Here is a 22,202-nt window from a genome sequence, read left to right on the forward strand (position 1 = left end):
GGGGGGAAAAAAAGGCAAAAGTGTTAATCGTACTAATCCAGGCTTCCCCGACTGCGGCCTCTTAAGTTCACTTTCCTGCCAGTCGCACCTGTTTGCTGACTGTTTGACAGAGATCCATTCGATGTTTCAGGTGGAAGGGGAGCAGAGGCTGGAGATGTGGGTGAAGGAGGAGACATCTGCAACACGCACCAGCATCCTGGAGAAGTGGACCCGTCTGCAGGGCATGCCACAGCACCAGGCCATGCTCAAGTACATGAGCATCATCAAGGAGTGGCCCGGATACGGCTCCACTCTCTTCGACGTGGAGGTGAGAAATAACAAAGATGATGGATGCAAGGGTGGAAATTAAAAATTTTCTCCACCGGCCTCTGTGGCTGGTGGAGAAAGACGTTTGGTGACTACCTGGACCTTAGTGTTAGCTTTCCCTTCACACACACCTGCCTTCCTGTCTGCATGAAACTTTTTCTTTATGAACATTTTCACTCCTTCTTACCGGGCAGCAGCTAACCTGAACTCTTCCTCCTGGTCACGTCTCTCTCATCATCATCATCCTCCTCCGAAGATAATAAAGCCCTGAATCGCTAATTTCCTCTCCTTCTCCACTACTGAATCTCCTCCAACGGTCAAAGTTAGTGTGGCAATTAACATATCGGTTAGTTTGACACTTTTTTCTGAATGGGCTTATGCGCTTTTTAGCTTTTGTCGTAGTTTTTCTGACCCGCCCCGTCTCGTATCCGCTCATTTTCTCGTACTCCGGATAGCTGAATTGGCGCTATTTATAAACTTAGAGGGGAGGGGTGAGCCAAGGAGAACTAAGGGATTTGATTAGATAAGCCCAATGTCCGTCAATAAAATCAACCAATGGACTATCACGATCGATAAAAATGATCCTTAATAGATTTTTTTGTGAAATTATGACAGCGTACGGCCTCCAGATATGGACATTATGCACATCAGTCTGGACTCCAGACGGTCAGTCCTCCCCTGGACAGAATCTGAATGCAGCTTCTTTTTTTCTGTTCAAATTGTCAACCCGCCACAGTGTGTTGCTCCAAGTTACACGCCACTTAATACTTTAACCCGCATTTGGCCAGTGGCGGGTGCTAATTTCCACCCCTGGATTGATATCATGGTCAGGAGAGTGATATTAAAAAAATGAAACAAAATGTCTTCTCTTGGCAGTGTAAAGAAGGAGGGTTCCCTCATGATCTGTGGCTGGGTGTGAGTGTCGACAATGTTTCTGTGTATAAGCGAGGTGAACCGAAACCACTGGAGACGTTCCAGTACGAGCACATAACGTTCTTTGGAGCTTCACAGCCCTGCACCTATAAGATCATCGTGGATGAGAGGGAGATGTACTTCGAGACTCCACAGGTGAGACTTCACTGAGTTTCTTCAGTTTTCCTGCATGTATCGTTTGACTGATGTAGAGTTATACAATCACCAGACTTACTGTTGTGTAACGATGAGCACTAAAATAGCATACCGTCAACAAATAATGTGGTGCTTTTTATATCAAGATGAAGCAAATCTATGATACTGCATACAGCTCCAGTTGCATTCACAAATGTAGCCTTCTGGTACTTATGCAACACCAGAAACTTCAGTCTGTATTAATACGCTGTCAATATACTTCCTAAAATAGTTTCTTTTATGCCTTATTGCACCTTTTGTGCTTCCCTTGCTGAACACAGGCCCATCTCATTTAGACAAGACAGACAGAAAATCAATGTTGGGTTATTCAAGTAAACTGTAAACCTTCTTCTGCTGTACAAAGTAACCTGTTAGAAACATTGAGAACCCCCCAGAAATGTTAACAATAATTCAGATAGACAAAACTGATCTAGCTGAATCTAAATACTTAAGATTTTGAGTTATGGTTGGTTAGAAAACAGGTCAGACGTCTTACTGACAAAAAATAAATAAATAGAATGCATGAACAATCCCTCGATTGATTGGTGGAGAGATGTTCCTGGATTGAACATGCAACTAAGACTTTTTCTTATTTTGCTGTATGCTGCCCCTTATGCTGTGTTGCCCTGGCAGAACGCCACATAGCTCATATCAAAAACCGCCGTTGTCGGTAGGACGATGTCATGGTCCAACACGTGTTTTCCCTCTGCAGGTTGGAGAGGTCACCAAGATCATGAAGGCCTACATCAACATGATGGTGAAGAAGCGTTGCAGCATCATGTCCGTGACGAGCGTGGCCAGTTCCTGGGCCAGGTGATCATCAAGCCACTCCTCGGTTTGTCCATCCAGCAGCAGCAGGCTCCTTCTTTGGCCTTCTTTTAGTGTTTGGGTCTTGTTGAAGGCAGTTGCAGCAGCCAGCAAATCCGACAGGTTGAGTTAACTTAAATGAATTTGGGAGACATGGAAAATGGAACCTGTTTCCTACTTGAGATTAAAACGAGCATGGCAGACAAAATAACCAGTGGTTTTGGACTTTCACCTAAAACATACACCACCCCAGCTGTAATAATGCATGTAGATGTTCAAGCACATCACACACTGCTCTGTTGTTCCCTTTTCAGGCAAAAAAAAGAGGGAAAAAGAACAATAACAAGCACAAATTAGCCACCCAGTTTTGGTCTCTCCGTTCTCTCTGTGCACTGCCAAACAAGAAGTAAACCACACCCTTTCTTTCTTTGACTCGCATTCCTCCGATTTTTAATCTCTCTCTCTCTTTCTTTTTATGTTTCTTTATTCTTATGGCATCTTTTTTCTGTTGTCTACGGTTTTACTCTTCTTCTTCTTCTTGCTTGCTTTTTTGGTGTTGTTTCCAGTCGTTTATCTTTAACGTCAGCAGTGTTACCTTTGAGTGAAAGAACTGAAAAAAATTATTATTCTTCTGGGAGTCCCACGCCTCCCTGTCCCACATTGTGTTCGCCCGCGTGCTCACTCGTTAGTGCCACCATGTGGCCACGAGGAAAACACAGCAACAGGAAGTGTTTGTGAGTCTCATGAAAAGATTCAAGGTGGTTCTGTGGAAGCTTACCTGACTTTAGGTGTCAGTGCAGAGTTTATGTACATTTGGCTCTGCAAAAAGACTAATATCTATTTATGTGAAGATATAACACAACCTGCATAGACCTGTATAGTCCCACTATGTACACACAAATGAAACAAATGTATCATTTTGTATAAATCACACACATACTGCAAAGTGGATTTGATTTTCCATTTGGTGGCTACTGCACTGTAAAGCCTAGAGATGCCATACCTAACACAATGTGATGCCTGTCATGTAAAATACATGCAGAAAAATGTACGTTAAGAGTGACCACTGTATGTCTGAGGAGTATGATGCCTATGATGTGCACCATTCACTGGCTGTGACTCACTGAAAAGTAAAAATGAGCGGAAACACGGGCTATGCTGCGTCTGGCTGCTATCCAGGTTCATGTCTTCAGTTATTGACAAGTCTACCGTTGTTGTCGTTTGCAGGAGTCACTCTCCTACTTTACCTTGAGCCATAAAATACTCTATGGTCTTATCTGCTTAATCAGATGTTTTTCTTTCTATTTTTTGTTTTTAACTGAGGAGCTCAGGACACATGCATCAATAAGTGAGTAAATTAGAATACTGTCAAAAGGATTTTGTTTTTGCTATCATGCTTTGCAGCTTAGAAAAACTTGACAAATTCAGTTTCTCACTTGCTCACCTTTTTTCCTTCCACTCAACTTTTCATTAGTATGAAGTGAAAAGCACTTTGTGAAGAGCCAGCTTCTTCAGCAATGCTCCTGTATGACTTACCACAAAATTAATCATGACAGTGTAAGTCATCATCACATAACATTCCTGTGTTAAAATTTGTTTTTACTGGTCTTATGTAATATTCAAATTACTGAGAAACTGAATTTTAAGCCGTCACAATTTCCACTTGAAATATATCTTTGTGTGATAAATTTCTATACATGATTTCCACTAATTGAATTTAATTAATCCACTAACTTATCTTTTTGCTGATATTCTAATTTATTAAAAATGCATGTGTGCAAGCTCCAATTTGTGTTTCCACTCTGAACATTTCAACTTGACACTTTTTTGTCAATATAATATTATTATTATTGTATAAGCCCTCTATATTATCTGTCCTTAAATGTGATATCTGGATTGCTGCTGTGTGGGTGAGTGTTAAAGCAGACTGCTGGGAAATGGAAAAGACAAAAGAGAAGGTGTTGTAATGAGTGTATTCTTTAAAAATAAGATGTATTTATATGACCACTTTTTTTTGCAAGGAATGGTGTTGTAATTGTGAGTTTGCATAAGGGGAAAAAAAAGCATGGGATCGTAATGGGAAGGTATGGAGCTTATTTATTACTCTATGTATTGTATGTATTTCAATGTCTATTTGGAGGGAACTGTAAACATCCTGAGTCTTTAGAATATTACCAGTAAGAGTTACCAGTGTTGGTTTCTGGTTTCCAGGGAGGATTTATATTCACCAGTTTTACATGACTTTTGATTGGCTTTGGAGGTGACAGAAGAAAGGGTTTGCCTAGGGAGCTATTCATGCAAAAAAACCCCGCCATGGAGCGCAGCAGGTGAGCCGAACATGTTGCATACTCGTGCTTTTGTGCTAAGAAGTTGTGGAACGGGTCTGTTAAGTGAACTACAGCTAGGTGGCAGCATCACTGACTTGTATGAACTCCAAAGAGCTAAAACAAAGAAATTTTTCTATTGCTAAAACATGGTGAAACTGTTTGGTGCATTTTATTTAAAACATATTTTACTCAACGTTCAGGGGCAATGAGAATTTTGACTCCAAATGCATTTAATTTTTGGGGCTTTTCACACAAGCTATTGGCAGATTAGAAGATGAAGAAATTGGATATATTTGTTTTCTCAAGTGTAACAATGACCAGTGTTGTTACAAAGATGGAAAACAGTAACATAGGAAATTTAAGACTTCTAATCATACCCAGTTAGAACACCCACAAAGATGTTTTTCTGTTTTGTTGAATAATATAATCAACACTAAAATAGGCAGTTTTAAATGTGGCATTAAATTATCTGGAAAAAAAAACTTCCTCTAAGAACCAGATATAATTATAATAATAGTCAGAATCTTCTCACTAGTTTCAAGTGACTCAGGCTAAAATATGCTCAAAAGTGTGATCATTTCATAAGCCATAATTACAGAGCAACCTGGAGGGGGATCTGTGTTGCTCGCATTGCTGGTTTAGTGTGAAAAATTCACCCTGCAGCTTCTGAAATAAGATCAGCTTGTGGAAAAAAAATGGAATTTGAAATTAAAAGTCGACAGTATCTGATCACAAATCTATCTTCAAGGGCAACTTCATCAAGGGCTCCTGTTATCAGCCGCAGGCGGCCAGAGCTGAGCCGCTTGTTATCATCGTTACATAGTGAATCATTGTGCTTGTTGGGGAAAAAAAACGAGGAAGAGAGAGATGTATGTGTTGTTTCTTTTTTTATTTGTAAATGGCTTTACAAAATTATGCTTTAATAAATTATTGGAAACTGTGCGATTTGTTAATGTCTCATTTGTGCACTTCGTAAACAAGAAAAAGAGGAAGAAGTTTCCGATTTTTTTCACTCTGCAGATTAAACAAACTCGATATTACACATCACGCACAACATCTCACGCTGTAACCTCGCCTTATTCCTGATTAGATTTGAAGGAATGTGTTCTTGTTTAATTAAATTTTCATTTCCTGTATAATGCAATGCAAAAATAGTCATATCTATTCACTTTTGACAAATAATAATCACCAACCTGAGAGTACTTCATTGGGATCCTAAGAGATAGACCAGCAGAAATTCGTTCATTATAGTGAAGAAGAAGAAAATAGTACATGCTTTTTCTTTTTTACAATACAAACCTAAAAATGTAGCATCCATTTGTACAACAAAATTGCTCTTTGTTGCTTCAAACATTTTGGAGTTTGTCTCCATCAATTTTCAAGGTAACAAACTAAAATGTCTGATATTCTTCTTTACAAAAATGGCTAAAACTAAATGAGATCAAATGTCTTGTTTGTGTAAACACTTTTTTTTTTTAAAGTTCAGATTCGCAATTGGATTTACCATGGGTCCTGACTTTGACTGGGCCATTCTAAAACATGCTCTGATCTGAACCATCTCACTGCATGTCTGCCCATAGTAACGGTAATTTCAGTCTCCTCTCAGTTTTTTTTTTTTTTACAGTCTTTTACAAGTTTTCAGGATGTGCCTGTTTTAGGCTTCTACCATCATCTCGTCAGGTCTGAACGGCTGGCTTTTCCTGGCTGAAGAAAAGCATGCGCAGCATGATGAGATGCTGACACCACCATAGCCTAAAAAAGTTAAATTTTTATTTATTCAGAATCGATTCCCTTCTTACACACATTTGCTGTTCTACTTCATACATAGCTTGAGTTGGACAATTTTCTTAAAAATGGCTTTCTTCTTGCACGTCTTCATTAAGCCCAGTGAGACACAGCTATTAACTAAAGTTTAGCCAAGTCAAATGATTGTGTAGCATTGAGCAACAGGGCAGAAAACCAAAACACAACCAACAAACATAACAAATAAACATAAGAGTGGTAATCTAAAACGAATGAATAAAATGTTGTAATCCTGACTAGTACTAATCTATATTCACTTGTTATTAATCAATGGCAACGTCAATGAGGTTTTTATCCTTGATTTAAAGTAACTCAGTGTTTTAGCAGCTTTGCAGTTTTCTGGACGTTTATTCCGGATTAGCGGAGTAAAAACTTGTGCTGTGCTCCTTGGTCTTCATGGTGTTTGCTCATTAATGTTCTCTGGCAAATCTCTAAGGCAATGAGAGAAGAACATTTGATTTATGCTGAGATTAAAATACTCACTGGTGGAGTTTTCTTACTCTATCTGTGAATAAATGAAGACAACAGTTCTGTTTTTTATTTAGAGGAATCAGAGTTAAAGATGAATGAAAATGCAGACCGAATGATGTTCTTTAATTGTTAAAAATATATCCTCTTTACTCCCCTCGATAATTACGCTCTATTTTTTGTTGGTGTTTCACAGAAAATATTGTCGAACGCAGTATTATTTTCAGCTGGCATTGATAATTAGTCATGCTAATTATTATTATTTTTTTTTTTTTATAGATATACTTTGAACATGAAAAACCTTCAATGCATTTCGAAACAAACACTCCACCTTCCCTTCCTTTTGTCTGCGCTGCGTCACGGGCGTGCGTCAGTGTTGTTGCGTTTCCTTCTCGGTAACTTCGCTCTTCGAGTTTCTCCTCTCTACCAGGAGCTGTCAAAACACTTTCTAAACTTTCACGAGTCTAACATCCTTTAAGATATAAAGCTCACATAGAGAAGAAGAAGAAGAAGAAGAAGAAGAGGAAGACGAGAACGAAAAGTGCGGATAACCTTCGTCGTCGAAGCGCTTGGATGATGAAGTGTTTACGGATTTTCCTCCCTGCTCTCCTTCTTGTCTCTGGTTTGGCAACAGTTCTGGCCGAGTCCGCACCTAAACACGGTAGGAACTGAGACAAGAGTCTGATCATTTAAAAACATGCGATAAATTCAGATGCGTTATTCAATTTAATTATAATATATATATTTTGTACTTAAAATCTTTTATAAAACTCTCCCTCGAATTGACATTTGCTCAGTAATTTTGTTTTTAAATTACTTTTTTTTAAACTTTGGGAATAGTTAAAGCAAACTGCTATCAGTTTTATAAAAATAAATGTTACAGGCTCAGCTATCTGAACAAAACTAGGAAAATAAAAATCAAGGTCGATCTCTTTTCCGCTTCTTTACTTTGACATAACAAGCAAAACAGTAATTTTGTTTTTATGTCTCAATTAACCTCTCTGTCTCTTTTTGGCAATAAATAATTTCAGCTTTCTGTCAAGCTTCTGGATACATATTGATCTCAGTAAACAGACTAGCTGTAGCATGCAGAGGCCTTTAAGTCCTTGGTTTTTACTGATGCATGACTTCACAAAGCCTGCCTGTTTACTCTGAAGTCTCCATATAAAATGTCCCAGGAAGATTAGCAGTAGTTATAAAAACCACCCTGAGAATACTCACAGGCCTCATTTAATCCCCCTCAAGACTTTTCAGCTAATCAGTGTAATATCAGAGTCGGATGGGTGTCCCCACTATGCCTCAGAGTGGTTTCACCATTACAAACAAATCCTGTTTTGTTTTTTTTTCTCACAAATTAAACCACATATATATATTTTTTCTTTCTCAACAGTGTGTGAGACAAAAAATGGAACAAGCTGCGACGACTGTCTGAAAAATGTGACGGTGAGTCCAGATTTCAGGTCAGATAATCTCATACTTGCTCTGCACAGTGTTTGTACACAGCTGAGCGATAAATGTATCCAAGGCAGAGAGGCGCTTTAGTTGGTGGCTCGTCTTCCATCTTCAAACCTGTTGGACTGGTTTGAAGAGTAACTGATCCGTTCCCAGTTTCCCCCGCCCACTCTCGGTGTGTGTTTGCCATGTGGCTCGACATGCAACTGACCTGAGTAGTTTCAGATTTGTTTTGTTTGTTTGAGCACAGGGATCTCTCTTTATTCCGTGTGTGTTTTTTGCAGTGCCTGTGGTGCACCACGACAAAGTCATGTGTAACGTATCCGGTGGGGACCATCCTTCCACCTCATTCACTCTGCGAACTAAATGACGCCCGCTGGGGGCTCTGCTGGAGTAAGAAACACACACACACACACACACACACACACACACACACACACACACATGCACAGATCATGTTTTCATAACTGGTTTATTTTTCTGGAAAGAACTCATTTAAATTAAGGAACTGATCTGCAGTTTCAATACTTGTTTGGTTTGGTGAATCAAAAACGGTAAGATTACTTCCACTGTTTTCTCTGTAATGTCTGCACTGATAGATTGTACAAAACGGCTCTTCTCATAGGAATTACCGTTTCATTTTTGATTGGTCATACTATAACTAATCTTGTCGCAATAAGAAATTAATCAGTTAGTTGCATGATAAATTCAAATGTGCTTGATGATTCCCATTCTGATGATTCATATTTGTTTGATTATGAAGTTTACAGAAACTTCATAATCTATGTTATTTATGGTTTTGGCTGAGTGTAAGTTCTATTTTCCTTTTTACTTATTGTTGGATGTTGTGTTTTATTTTGGACATTTAAAATGTCTTCCAGTTCCTGCGTTGAGTGGGTTAGGGTTAACCCTACCCCTACCCCTAACCCTTAACCTAAGCTGACATACTAGAATGTGAGGTTGGATGGTATTAAAATAAGAAGAATCAATATGCATGGGATCATTTTCCAATGCTGATTTCCACAATGATTTATCTACTCTATTTTCTAAAGAAATCATTTTTCTCAAGTCTGTCTTTGAAATCATTTATTGTACCCCTGGAGTAAAGCTGTCGTTGTTGCTATGACTGACGCTTTAAGTCATTGAAGTATTTACGGACTGTCATCTTGTGGAAAACCCCGTCACATATCTAGATAAGAGCACAATGAGGTGGGTTTTCCTCAGCAGGATGAAAGATCTGACTTCAGTTGAATCAGATTTCACATAGAAACATAATATTCAAGGATTTGGTCATACAAGTTTTAAACGCACTCTTGTTTGACGCTCCTTGGCTATCAGATACATTTTTATGCTACTTTTCTCTTTGCATCTGTATTTATTCATAATGCCAACATGTATGTACATTCAAACTTATGTTAGGTCATGCTTTGCAATGTACATGTTAAGCTCCAGATATTTTAGAGCAATTGCTGCTCTAAAGTGCTAATGTGGTGTTTCTTTTTCTTTTCTTTGAAAGGAATTTAAAGCCTATTATCTGTACTGAAGTTTTGCTGAGTTCATGTAGGTAGTAACCATGAGGGTGGAAACAGCGTTGCATTATGCAACAGCGTGAGTTGCAGTAGCAACTCACGCTGCTGTAAGCATGCATATGCTTCACACTGTGCCTGTGTGAAGCATAGTATTCACACATGCTTCTACTCACAGGTTAAGTTAAAAGGTAATTCATAGGTGTGTGCAAACCATGGAATATATATATATTTGAGTTTCAAGTCTAAATAATTAAAGAAAATTTCATTAAGAAATCTAAAAAATAATTTTGCTGCATTACGCACTGCAGATATACTCTTCTTATGTATGCTACAAATATAAGATGTTAAAAAACATGGTTAATCTTGTTGAATAATTGGAATTTTAATATTGCAATATTTTTTTTTAGAAATGGTTGCAATTATGATTTTTTTTTGTTGCTTGTTTCCATAAAGAAATACTTTAGGTGGACTATAGTACTGTGAAAATGTGCTATATTGCTAGCAATATTATATATATTGCTATATATATGTGTATTTGCAAATAAATGCAAATACCCTTTGCAGGTATTTGCATTTTTTTTTATACCACACTCAAATTCTAATTTAAGAAACATTGCAAAGGTCAATGCTATTTGACTCATTTCTTTATTTTAAAGGACAAGTAGTTGAATTAAACTGAATGAATTGTAAGTATTTGAAGGAGGCGAATCACTTTTTTCACATAGAGCCAGGTTGGTTTGGATCTCTAAATGAAATAACTTGAAAATAATTCCTGTATTTACTCGGGTGATTTTGTCTGCTATCAAATCTTGTAAGATGATCTGAAACTTTTAAGTGAGTCCAAAAAAAGCAGAATAAAGAAATCTGTAAAAGGGCAAATGCATTTTTCCAGCACTGAAAACAGACTTCAGAAGGTGCACTGGAAACTGACAGTCTATCGGTTAGCATTTCATGCACATAAAATAAATAAATAAAAATTACATATTACCCTGGTATTTTGCTTATTTTTTGAGAGAAAACGTTGGTGATGTTGAAGGATCATGTTTTTTATGTTCTTTAAATGATCTCGTCAAACAGAGGTCTCTCCAAGATTTAATTTAACTGATACATGCTAAATTCAGATTAGTGGTTCCCAAAGTTTTAAAGCAAATCTGTTGTCATTATTCCAACATGTTTTTTTTTTTGTTTTTTTTTTTGAAGATGAAACAATGGTGGAACTTATTAAAAGCTAATTTAACATCAAAGTGGTGCAATAAAGATGATTTTGTCCTTCAATATCCTACAAGGTGATCTGGTGAGACTCGTCCTCTACAGGGGAATAAGTTTGCAGATCCTTTATTGTTTTCTTTCCATAAAAGTACATTTTTAGATTATGTGCTTTGGGAAAAATGGAAAGGCCAAGTACGAATTATTTCCATAACTTTCAATATTCTTATATGCAAGTATTGGTAGCAAGTAAACAAGAAGACACAAACAGCATCAGCATTTGCATGAACTGTTTCATAAACATCCATTCAAAATAATGAATTTAGTCTGATTTCTGAGAAAGAGCTTTGTACCCCACATTTGTTGATTCCTGATTGGATCCAATTGTTTCATTCACCAAAATAATGCTTTTTTATATAATACATCTTTTTAGTGTGAGGATTTGTAACGGATTCATTCTTCCCGCAGTGAATTTCCAGACGCTGATAATCACCCTGTCTGTGCTTGGAGCAGTTCTCATCATTGCTATCATGGTCTGCATGTTCTGCTGCTGCAAGTGTGAGAACTTTGGGTAAGTGTGCAGTTTGACTCTGGGTGAAATAAAAGTGAAATAGATGGCGTACTGTATAAAGTTGCATGTCGGGTTTTGTGGAAGATTTGTTTCAGATCCTTTTCGGGTCCTAGTGTTTCTGCTTCCATATGTGGTTTATTTGTGTCGGTCCCGATGTGGAGACTTTAAACGATGCGCTTTTTTGCATGATTTTTTGTCCAACACTGATCTTTTTTTTGTGCGTCAGATCCAAACGATCCGAGGCCAAGGTGCAGAGGCAGGCCAATAAGACGAAAGCCAAGCAGGAGGAAAGGTGAGGAACTGTAAATGAATTCCAATGACTGAGGAAAGACGAGTTTCTGGAAGCTCACAGTGGAGCAGCTTGAAGTTAGGAGCTGCTGTTTTTTTAAGCATGTGGAGGCTCGTCCTCCTTCGATTTCGCAGTGAAATTTAAAATAACGACCCGTTTGTCCCAGACAGACTTCTGGATATGTGTTGAAACATCTTCAAGGAAAACTTGAAGATGTCCCATAAGCTTTTTGTAGAAGTCATGATCGGGATTATTGAGAATAAATACACACGTGTACAAATATTCTCCACAGACTGCGCATTGGTTTGAATAATTTTCACCGTAGTAGAATCTATTTTGCAATCGATGGCAGTCATTTTAATGGGTTTTATTACAGCCACCAGAGTAAAGTGGGATGACTACAAATGCATGCCATATATTACATATATACACATAACCTGCATCTTAACTCGAGTCGAGCAAAACTCAATCTCGTTGTAATCTGTTGATGACAATGACAAATAAATCTTATCTTATCTTATCTATCTCATATGCGAAAGTGTTATTAATAATGTTAAACCCATTTGTTCTTCCTCCAGCTTCACTTTTATGCATTGCTTTGTGTTGGTTAATGACATAAAACCCCAATTAAGCACACAAAATAGTCATTTTACCCTAATAAAAACTGAAAGTATCAACAGTACTATGAAGTTATTATGAATGTACAGAGCAAAAATGGCTTTTTTAAATATATTTTTTCAAATATGTATTCTACTTCTGTGGCTATTCAATTATACATGTGGGATATGTGTATATTCTGCAAAACATTTGAGCCCTAGTTTACTTTTTTGTTTTTTTAATGATTTCTGTATTAAGGAAGAAATATTTGTAGCGCCAGCTGCATGCTGTTGGTTGGCCAGTCATTATCAGTGTCAGGTTTCCTGCACAGCCCAGTGCAGATGAGGCGATAAAATGCAAAACTATCCTGTTACCAGCCCAAACTGGTTTTATGCTCATGTGACTTCTGGACAGGCTGAGGAATGACATGAATTCCTTTGTGGCTCATGGAGAAATGTTGTGTCTTCACAGGAGAGCAGAAATGAACAAGAGACACCAGGAGATCAGGCAAAAATATGGTGAGCTTTTCTGACAAATACCTTGGTCTTAATTTGATCATGTCTTTTGGATCGCTGTCCTGTTAAAACGTTTTGCATAAGGCGCAAAACTGGAGCGAGGTTGCTGGGACAGAAACAGGCCCACAGCGTCTCAAATCCTCCACCCTACTAACAATAAACATTTTGTAGTTTTCCACATATTTTTCATTTATTTCATGCCAAGTCCACCTGGAGTTTTGTTGCAAAGCTCAACTTGAGTCTGACCAAAAAACATGTCTCCTGTTGAAAGCTCAAAAGGGTTTAGCAAACTTCAGACATTTACGTTTGAGATGGTAGGACAGCGGAAACTTTTCTTTTTTTGTGGAATACTTCCTGAAAAGTCACTTGATATGTAGATAGATTGTAATGTGGGAAAGGAATAAATTTAAAGATAATTCATTATGCTGATGATTTTTAAGGAGATTTCTTACAAACAACATTCAAGTCTTCAAAGAGTTATTGTCAATTCTTTCCTCCGATTCCCCTAACATAATTTATGATTTCCAAAATTTTTTTTTAACAAGCACCGTTGTTAATGCTTTCTTATTGTTTTTGTAGGACTGAATGGGCCAAATCCATATGCAAGATTTTCCTGAGATCCACGTTTTGAGCTTTTGGAAACAAGGACTTTGCTGTTGATCAGTAGCTTGGTCCCTGGTTGCAAAAATGTGCACGGCCCAATATTTAAAAGGAGCTGGAATAGTGAAAATGTTTTCTGCAGGCTGGTCTTTGGTGTTGATAAGCTCATGAATGAGTCCATTCAAATGAAAGCTTTCACTGAAGGTAAAACAGACACAAGTGGCTCCAATGTTTTTTTTTTCAAAATCAGAAGAGTTCCTATTCATTGTGGTTCTTCTTATTATTTATTTACTTTACTTTAATTGTGCAAAATGGAAGTCACTCTAGATGTTCAAAGTTAATCATCTTCCGCCAAACAAAATCTGTTGTCACTGCAGTTTCATAGTTGCTGCTGATTTTAAAAGTATATTAGAGATGACATCCTTTTGTTAAACTGATATTTCTGAAAGCCACTGTGCTTGTATTGTTTGCTTGTTCCTCTTGGAATTGCTTTTTAACATATTTTTACAAAGCATATTCATAATTACTGTGGTGTGTGAAGACTTTTTCACTGATCATAGTCAGTTTTTGTCTAAATCAGGGATGTTTTACTGCTGTTTATGTACTACATGAAGCTACAATCCTAATAAAAGATTGTAGACTACCTACTGTGCTTGTTCCGTGTTGCATTTGTCTTTATTTAAACCCATCAGTCTTGATACATTTTTCTGTTAACAGGGCAAAACGACAGATATAGCTTAGTTGTTTAAGAAATCTGATTCAAAATATTACTTAATCTAGGTTTTCCTTGAATTGCACTTCAAATTTTCAACTATAATCTTAAAGAATTTCTATATTATAGATTTGTACTTCACATTCCACAGCTTTCCTCCCTGACCTCCATCTTGTCCCTTTCAACACTAAAGGTAAGAACGACTTATGGAAAATCACGGTACAGGTTTGCTGTGTGGCATCATGGGATTTATGTTAAACCTGAGCCTAAAGCTTGGAAAAGTACCACAAGTATGTTCCAATCATAAGTGCTATTATGAAATGCTATTACCACATCAGACTAATAGCTATTGGTTTGATCATCAGATACTGGCATGCGTAATTAGAACATCAGACTCTAATGTTGCTGCAGTAGTTTATCAACGTCCGCACCCTCGGGTGGCACCGTAACCAGCTTAACACTAAAGAAAATACACATTAATTATGTGTATTTAATGTGTATATGCAGTTCCATTTACTGCTAATCAAAGTCAACTCTAAACAGGTGTTATTTATTTATACAAATTTATTTTTAAAATTTGTATGCATAAAAGGACATTGCATGCACGTGCATGCCTTGTATGCATGCACGTGCATGCATACAAGGCACGTGAGCAGCTAATTCCAGTTAAACATTTATTTATGACATTTATTTATTTATATGACATTTATTTTCAGGTATTCACATAAAGAAAATACAGACATGTTCAATTGGTTTCACAATGAATCAGCTCTCATGCATTCATTTTGATGCTCTGAGGATTCTGCATGCGTGCGCGTACCCGAGTCCGCGCTCCCTAGAAGGGCAAACCACGTGGCTTTCCCCGACCAATCGTTTATTCGAAACAGCGGTCCGGTGCGCGTACGCGTCAGCTAGGAGAACATTGGACAGAAGGCGGCAGGAAGACGGCTGAAGCCCGGTATCGGTCTGTTCTGAACCCCCGAACACAAAACGAACCGAGATGTCAGAGGAAAAGCCAAAGGTAAGACACAGAGGCTCACACGGCGGCTCATCCGTGCTGACGACTGGGTCGGGCTGCTGCAAAATCGCCTCGGAAATGTGCAATCTACAGGCCTGTGTTTGCACGTTTCTCCAAATTGGCGCAGTGTTGGGTTTCGCAAAATGAATGAGAACCCGCACATCTATACGTATACTCAATGAGCGAGGCTGCACGATTGAAATGGGAATAAATCAAAATTACCTTGCTGCTAATGTTGTTCTTTATTTATGTATAAATAATTTATTGTAAATGTGATCACAGTGTATGTATGTATCTTGTGGTCCCCCCCCCCTCATAACCACCTCTTTTGTCGAAAGGGTCACACGTTATCTCCGCAAAGCTGCAAAATGCCGCAGCTGTAGTTAGCGGCAAAAGAGCGCAAATGGTTATGACGCACCCGTTTAAAAACTGTTGTTGCGGTGGCGCGTTTGTGCTCATTTAGTTTTATGAATATTGCGGTTCGTCTAGGACACAACAAAACAAAGCAGTTAGCCACGTTAGCCCGGCAGCTAAACTTCCAATTGATCCCGAAGGACCGCCGGTGTGCTAACCTAGCCTTGAGCTAATTATGCTAACGTTAGCATCTGAAAATGAAGTCTGTGGCCTGATTTAATGTCTCCCGTGGCCCGCTTTACTTGTATCCTACTTATTTATTTTTAAATTTTTCACATTTTTTGTTATCAGATAAATATATTGTTACTTTGTTGTTGCCCTTAATTGCAAATAAGTATATTAGAGGTCTGTTTTAAGGTAGGAATACGAACTTTTAAAAATCATCTACTGTATCAAATTGTTAATAAAGCTAGAAATGGTGATCAGCTCTTGTGTGTGTATATATATATATACATATACACATATATATATATATATATATATATATATATGGCTTAATATTGATTTAATGCAAAGTCTTGGTTTTTGCCACACATTTAGCTACAACGTTGCTTTAGCCACCTTCTGATTGCTACTTATGCACAAGCCATGGATTTCCACTGTATTTGTTAAAAACACAAGACCCTACCTAGCCCAGGGTGCCCAAAGGTCCTGGAGGGCCGGCATCCTGCATGTTTAGTTCTCTCCCTAATTTAAGCACCTGGATCCAATGATGGCTCCTTAGAAGGCCTAAGAGGAACATTGACATGTTGAAAAGGTTGTTACTACCAGCAGGGAGAAAACTAAAACAGGCAGGATGCCGGCCCTCGAGGACCGACTTTGGACACCCCTGCGCTAGCCTAACCAAGATTAAAGTCTGTTACTCCGACTGACTCGGTTCTGACTTTTTTCTTTCTCCTGACATTTGCTCTGCAGGAAGGAGTAAAGACGGAGAATGACCACATCAACCTCAAAGTTGCAGGTCAGGATGGGTCAGTCGTTCAGTTCAAAATCAAACGACACACACCGCTCAGCAAACTAATGAAGGCGTACTGCGAACGACAGGTGAGTTGCAAGACCAGCTGGCTGTCATAATATATATTACAACCGCTTGCGTAGGCCTGTCACGATAGCAAATTTTGCTGAGCGATTAATTGTCTCAAAAATTATTGCGATAAACGATAATATTGTTTGAAGACCTTTTTACACTGATTTAATGGAAATGACGTAATAATGCATGCGGTTTCTTGTCAAAGATAGATACACTTTATTTTCAAAAGAACACTTAAACACTGAAACTGATAAACAAAACAACCAAAACAAAAATAAAATGGATTCTCAGTCTCCATTAACAAAAAATGTACTGGAAAAAAAACTAAACAACATAAAGCCAAAGTGGAAATAAATACTGCATTCAACCAAAAGAGTGCAGATTATGAAGTCTGTATATTATGTTGCCCTTCAGTAATAATTAGATTTAAATAGAGAAGATGGGCACATCGACTACCTGATGCAATCATTCACACTACATGATTTTTTGCTCCTATTTTTCCCCTTATGACAATCTTAGCACGTTGGTCTTTCTAAGATTGTGTGGTGTGTTACGGTAGATCAGGGATTTTCCCCCGACTGGGATCTTAACGCAGCCTGTTGAATGTGACAGGTAGCCAATCAGAAAGCGCGGATTCTCCTCCTTGTTTTCTGAGGGGAAATAAGGGAGGGGAATCCCAAACAGCTGACAAGGAAGTCCAGCTGACATTGGAGATGATATGTGGAAACAACATTAATGTTTATTCAACATGCAAATAATAAAGAAATGGCAAGAGGAGGAGTTGGAGCGAAATTGCTTCCGCAGTTGATAAACCCGGTAACTTTTCAGCTGTTCGTCGTTAACGTGACGTAAATAGGTTATAATGATTTTCATTCAGTCAGGACTTTACGCTGACACTAGCCACATGCATTGCAGGTAGATTGTAGTAAAGCATTGATTAATGCCTGGTTTTAAAATTAGTTCACTGGACTTGTAGCCATTATTTTGTGCCCATTGTTGGACACCAAACGGCAGGACCGAACCCGATCAAACCGTTATACCAAGGATTTCTGTCGGCTAATGTGTGGTCTGTCAGGTTTTGAAAATGGGCCGACAATCGGCTGACAGCTCTAAGATTGTGCAGTGTGCGCTGGGCTTTACACTAAGGAAATGAGGAAGGGAGGGTCAGTGGAGAGCACCGGAGTTGAGCCTTTTTTCATTCAGTCGCATTAGCTGAAAGAGAAAATGGTCGAAAGAGACGATAATGCCGATAATTAAAATGACGTCGATAGCTTTAATTTATCATACGATTAATCGATTTATCGTTTATCGCGACAGGCCTACGCTTGCGCGATACAGTACTTTGCAAGTGTTCATACAACTTGAAATTTTTCCCATTTTTGTGCCAACAACAAACTCGTGTCTAAATAAGATCTAGCACAGTGTTTTCCTGCCTTCAAGAAGGGAAACACAGGCTGAAGGAAAGCCATACAAAGTGTAGAGAAGGAAGTGTCCTGCATTTTGTGTAAGTGGAAAACTCTTCATGTAGCAGAAAACCAACACTGTATAACTCTGGACTCACCCACTACGCATTAACCATGATGGTGGCAGCATCAGACGGATGTCTTTCTTTAGCAGGGACATGAGGCTGGTTGGATGATGCATCCAAGTGCTCTAAAGTTTTCAAATCCCATCACAATGCGTTGAAGTTTGTGATTGAAACTTGACAAAATTGAAACAGCTTAGAAATTGCATTCCTTTTTGCGCCTGCTTCAGCTTTCTGGTTGTTGTTTACCCGTTGCCCGTCTTCATCGACAGGGTCTTTCAATAAGGCAGATCAGATTCAGGTTCGATGGCCAGCCAATCAATGAGACGGATACACCCGCACAGGTATGGTTACGCTTTTCTACACGAATAAATGTGTAAAACAAACATTTCACTTATGTATATATATAAATACATATATATATTTTTTTCTGCTTTAAATGTATTGGGACTGCTCAATCCTTTTTGATATCCATCCATTTTTATATCCTCTTTCCAGCTGGAGATGGAAGATGAAGACACCATAGATGTTTTCCAGCAGCAGACTGGCGGGTGCTGCTAAGCCCGACCACCCACCTCACTGACGGCCATGTTCAAACCATGCCCTAAACCACCTTCACTGTTTCTCCCTCCCCTTTTGCTCCTGCCAGCTTATAATTATTGTTATTATTAATATTATTATTTTTCTCTTTTGAAAGACATTCTTTGTCAGCTGCTCGACATTGCTCGTCAGCTGTTTTATTTACTCTTTTAGTCAGGACTGAAGTTGAGTGTTTTCAGTCTTTGCGGCTGGCTGGTCAGGACCATCGTGTCCTTGTCTGGTGCTGCAGATTGTAATCGGACCAACGGCTCTCCACAGAAACTGCTGTTGCGGCTCTGCTTCCAGCGCGTCAGAGTGTGGGGCTCTGCAGGTTTTTGTCCAGGGGTCACAGTCAGTGGGGCGAGTTTTTGGAGGGGAAGCACCGTATGAACTGAACACCCACCTGCTTGCTATTTCACTTTTATTTTGTTTTGTTTTCGTTCAGCAAATGTATTTAGGTATCTTTACGTTTTAGGTGCTTCTGCATCGTTTTTGTACTTTTTTTTTTTTTTGCCTCCCGTTTAAAATTATAGTTGTTTTTGTTTTGTTTTTGTCCTGTATAGAAATATCCAAATGGGTGTTAGATTAGTTGTGAGGTGAAGAACAATACTCCAAAGACAGAACATCTGCTTCTCTTTAAATGTATGTTTCTCTAATTGCAAGGTTAAAACAGTGTCATTAGATCGTTAGTGTACTGCTCCCCGGCTTCTAATAGAGAACAATCTGTTGTACAGATTGCCATTTGCTCAGGCGAAATGCTCGATCAGGGGGTAAAATAAGTCTATGCCATCAAAGTAGGCTTAGTTTTGGCTGTGTCTTGGTAACAAATGCATCTTTTTCCTCTTTATTTTTATTTTTCGGCTATTAAACAGACAGCAATCTGTCCCTGTGATAAAAGCGGCTCCGATTGGGAGTTCAGCTGCGGGCGACGTCAGCCGAGAGCTTGTTTCCGACTCCAGTGCTGTTTTCGGCGTCAAGCGGCTTCCACTTTGAGCTTAGGACGTCCAGCCAAAGCAGATTGTTGTAAGCACATCACTTTTCTACGATGCATCACCTACTGAGATGTTGTGTTATAAACAAAATGCGCTCTGCTGCCGTGTTGGCGAAGATCTCTCAGATGAGTCTGGCGTTGGAGAGCGTGATGTTGGCGCATCCTGGGGATGAGCGCGGGTCACTTATTTTTGATCTTTTACCGTCGCAAACTTGGATCTTTCAGTCTGGAGTGAAATGAGCAGAATGGTTTTGAATGAGCTGGAAATCTGTGGAAAAGCAAACCCGTTTGGAGACGTGTGGAGTTTTATGGATGCTTTCTGAGGTTTAACACTCAGAAAATGGGTTAGTTTTTGTACCTGAGCAGATTCGGTTTCATTTGGAACAAGACGGCTAAACAAATGACCGCAAATCTCCTTCCCTTCTTCCTCTGGCCTGCCAGAAAGCCATTTCCCTTTTATATTAAACTGTTCACATCCATTTTATTCAGCTGTATTTTTGTATGCATCCTTTTTATCAGTCGAGTGAGTGGCGGTATCCTTTCTTTTTTTTAAAGCGAATATATATACTTACCATCTGCTATCAGAACTCTTCATTTTACTGTTTAAGTTCACAAATGACTCCCGAACAGCCATCTCTCCCCAATGGATGGCTTGTTAGAAGAGGAGTTAAGTCTTTGTGCGACGCGTCTCGGCACAAATCATTTACTGGTAATGATTGTGAATTTAGCTTTCGTCACAAATATAAGAGCACATTTTATCAGTACCTACAAATCAGCCTTCCACATTGTTTGCATTTTAACAACTAGGTTTATCTGGACAAAAGTTTTTTGTGGCGGCTGGCTGAACTACACTGTCATGTATGAAGAATGGGGTCCAGGTCTCGTCTTGTTTGTTTCTCTACTTGTTTGTACATTATTTGTGGTCTTTTACTACTGTATACAATAAATATAGTTTGGTACTCAGATACACGGTCTCATGTTTCATTATTTAGCTGTTTGGTTTTTTTTATACATTGATGCAGTTGCTGCATAATTCAGTGGTTCAGTTTATTGTTTGAACTTTAGATGCATTACGACCACCAACTTAAACACTTCAATTGGGATTTTATATTGTAGCTCAATTATAAAGTGGGAAGAAAATTAAGCACTTTTTATTTGTATTTTTTTACAAATAAAAAAAGTGGGTTTTCACATTCAGCCCCCTTTACCTAAATGCCTCTAAATAAAATCAGTGTCTCCATTCCCTTTAAAAGTCTCCTGTATGTAAATTGAATGAAGGTAGTATTCACAGTCGGCCACAATCAATGCTGTGGACAAAGCAAATTAAATACGGCGGCCGGGTTAGATGAGACAACCTCAGTGAAGTACGGTAGTGGTGGTATCATTCAGTTGCAATGCTTTTCCTTAGTTATAGCAAAGCTAATCCAAGTTGATGTGGATGGTAAATGAATACAGCGACATATGCCGGAAGAAAACTTGAGATTGGGACGCAGGTTCATCCTCCAGCAGGACGATAAACATCAACATACAGCCATAAATGAAATAAATTACAATTAAGGCATATTCATCTGTTAAAAGTGCCCAGTTAAAGCACTTACCTAAATTGAAGGGAAAATATGTGAAGATTTGAAATGTGATGTTCACAGAACAAATCCAATATGACTGACTTTGCTTTGCAATGAGCGTTGGAAACTCAATATGTATCTCTGCACACCTCTCACTTTGCAAATTATTTGAACCGATGTAAAAAAAAATTCAACCATGCACAATCAGCACAGGTTTGTGTTGATCTTTCCTATAATATCCCAAAAACCGGAACCCTTCGATCTTATTACAATCACATCAGTTCAGACTGTATGTTTTTGGTCCTTTTTCTTTCTTTTTTTGTCTCAAGTTTTTTTTTTTTTTTTTTTTTTTTTTTACAGTCAAAAACATAATTTCATACTACATTTCTGCTTGCTAAAGAAAATTAAAGTTGTCATAAAAAAGGGGACAGGTGCAATCACTCACCACACAATGTTTTTGGCAATTTCAAAGTAACAATCTAAGCAAAAAAAATCTATTAAGAGGGTTATAATTCAGAAACAGCAGACGCTCCCTAATGTGAGACTGTGAAGCAACGACCACGAGGTGGCAGCACTGAAACACGCCAACAAAACCTGTCAGGAACAGTTTCAGCTGCTTTAAAGCTGTAGTTCCAAAATTTTGAGGCCTTGATCACGGCTATTCAGCTATCACAGGTAAATATAAAAATATCGTGGTGATAAGAAAATATCCAGCAGGCCATACAACAGTTTTATCCATTTATGACTACTGTTATGTATTGTAACAATTATGTTATATGCTTAAGTACTTT

General features: G+C 38.4%; 3 protein-coding genes across 4 annotated transcripts in view; all 3 read left to right on the plus strand.

The window, feature by feature from the left end:
• The window catches only part of myo10l1 (myosin X, like 1), a 47,850-nt gene extending 42,458 nt beyond the window's left edge, over positions 1-5,392 (plus strand). For both annotated transcript variants that reach the window (XM_028000839.1, XM_028000841.1), the window contains exons 41-43: positions 131-307; positions 1,183-1,374; positions 2,126-5,392. In XM_028000839.1, coding sequence (XP_027856640.1) covers positions 131-307; positions 1,183-1,374; positions 2,126-2,230 — 474 coding nt within the window. In that variant the 3' untranslated portion in view covers positions 2,231-5,392. The remainder of the gene's footprint in view (positions 1-130; positions 308-1,182; positions 1,375-2,125) is intronic.
• A 1,788-nt stretch (positions 5,393-7,180) lies between these two features.
• pttg1ipa (PTTG1 interacting protein a) lies at positions 7,181-14,229 on the plus strand. The gene is made up of 7 exons (XM_028001247.1): positions 7,181-7,479; positions 8,209-8,261; positions 8,555-8,663; positions 11,474-11,576; positions 11,803-11,868; positions 12,934-12,980; positions 13,557-14,229. Exons 1-7 carry the CDS (start codon positions 7,392-7,394, stop codon positions 13,592-13,594), a joined length of 504 nt encoding a protein of 167 aa, XP_027857048.1. The 5' UTR covers positions 7,181-7,391; the 3' UTR covers positions 13,595-14,229.
• A 927-nt stretch (positions 14,230-15,156) lies between these two features.
• Positions 15,157-20,813, plus strand: sumo3a (small ubiquitin like modifier 3a). The gene is made up of 4 exons (XM_028000830.1): positions 15,157-15,310; positions 16,637-16,765; positions 18,549-18,620; positions 18,775-20,813. Exons 1-4 carry the CDS (start codon positions 15,290-15,292, stop codon positions 18,835-18,837), a joined length of 285 nt encoding a protein of 94 aa, XP_027856631.1. The 5' UTR covers positions 15,157-15,289; the 3' UTR covers positions 18,838-20,813.
• The last annotated feature ends 1,389 nt before the right edge of the window (positions 20,814-22,202 follow it).

Source organism: Xiphophorus couchianus, chromosome 19, assembly GCF_001444195.1.
Source record: "Xiphophorus couchianus chromosome 19, X_couchianus-1.0, whole genome shotgun sequence".
NCBI classification, from domain to species: Eukaryota; Metazoa; Chordata; class Actinopteri; order Cyprinodontiformes; family Poeciliidae; genus Xiphophorus; species Xiphophorus couchianus.

Excerpts from the sequence above, each read along its gene's own strand:
- pttg1ipa (XM_028001247.1), top strand. The coding sequence starts at position 7,392 with ATGATGAAGTGTTTACGGATTTTCCTCCCTGCTCTCCTTCTTGTCTCT. Across the intron at positions 7,480-8,208 it reads CGAGTCCGCACCTAAACACG|TGTGTGAGACAAAAAATGGA; the intron begins GTAGGAACTGAG and ends CTTTCTCAACAG. Across the intron at positions 11,869-12,933 it reads AAAGCCAAGCAGGAGGAAAG|GAGAGCAGAAATGAACAAGA; the intron begins GTGAGGAACTGT and ends GTGTCTTCACAG.
- sumo3a (XM_028000830.1), top strand. The coding sequence starts at position 15,290 with ATGTCAGAGGAAAAGCCAAAG. Across the intron at positions 15,311-16,636 it reads TGTCAGAGGAAAAGCCAAAG|GAAGGAGTAAAGACGGAGAA; the intron begins GTAAGACACAGA and ends TTTGCTCTGCAG. Across the intron at positions 18,621-18,774 it reads AGACGGATACACCCGCACAG|CTGGAGATGGAAGATGAAGA; the intron begins GTATGGTTACGC and ends TCCTCTTTCCAG.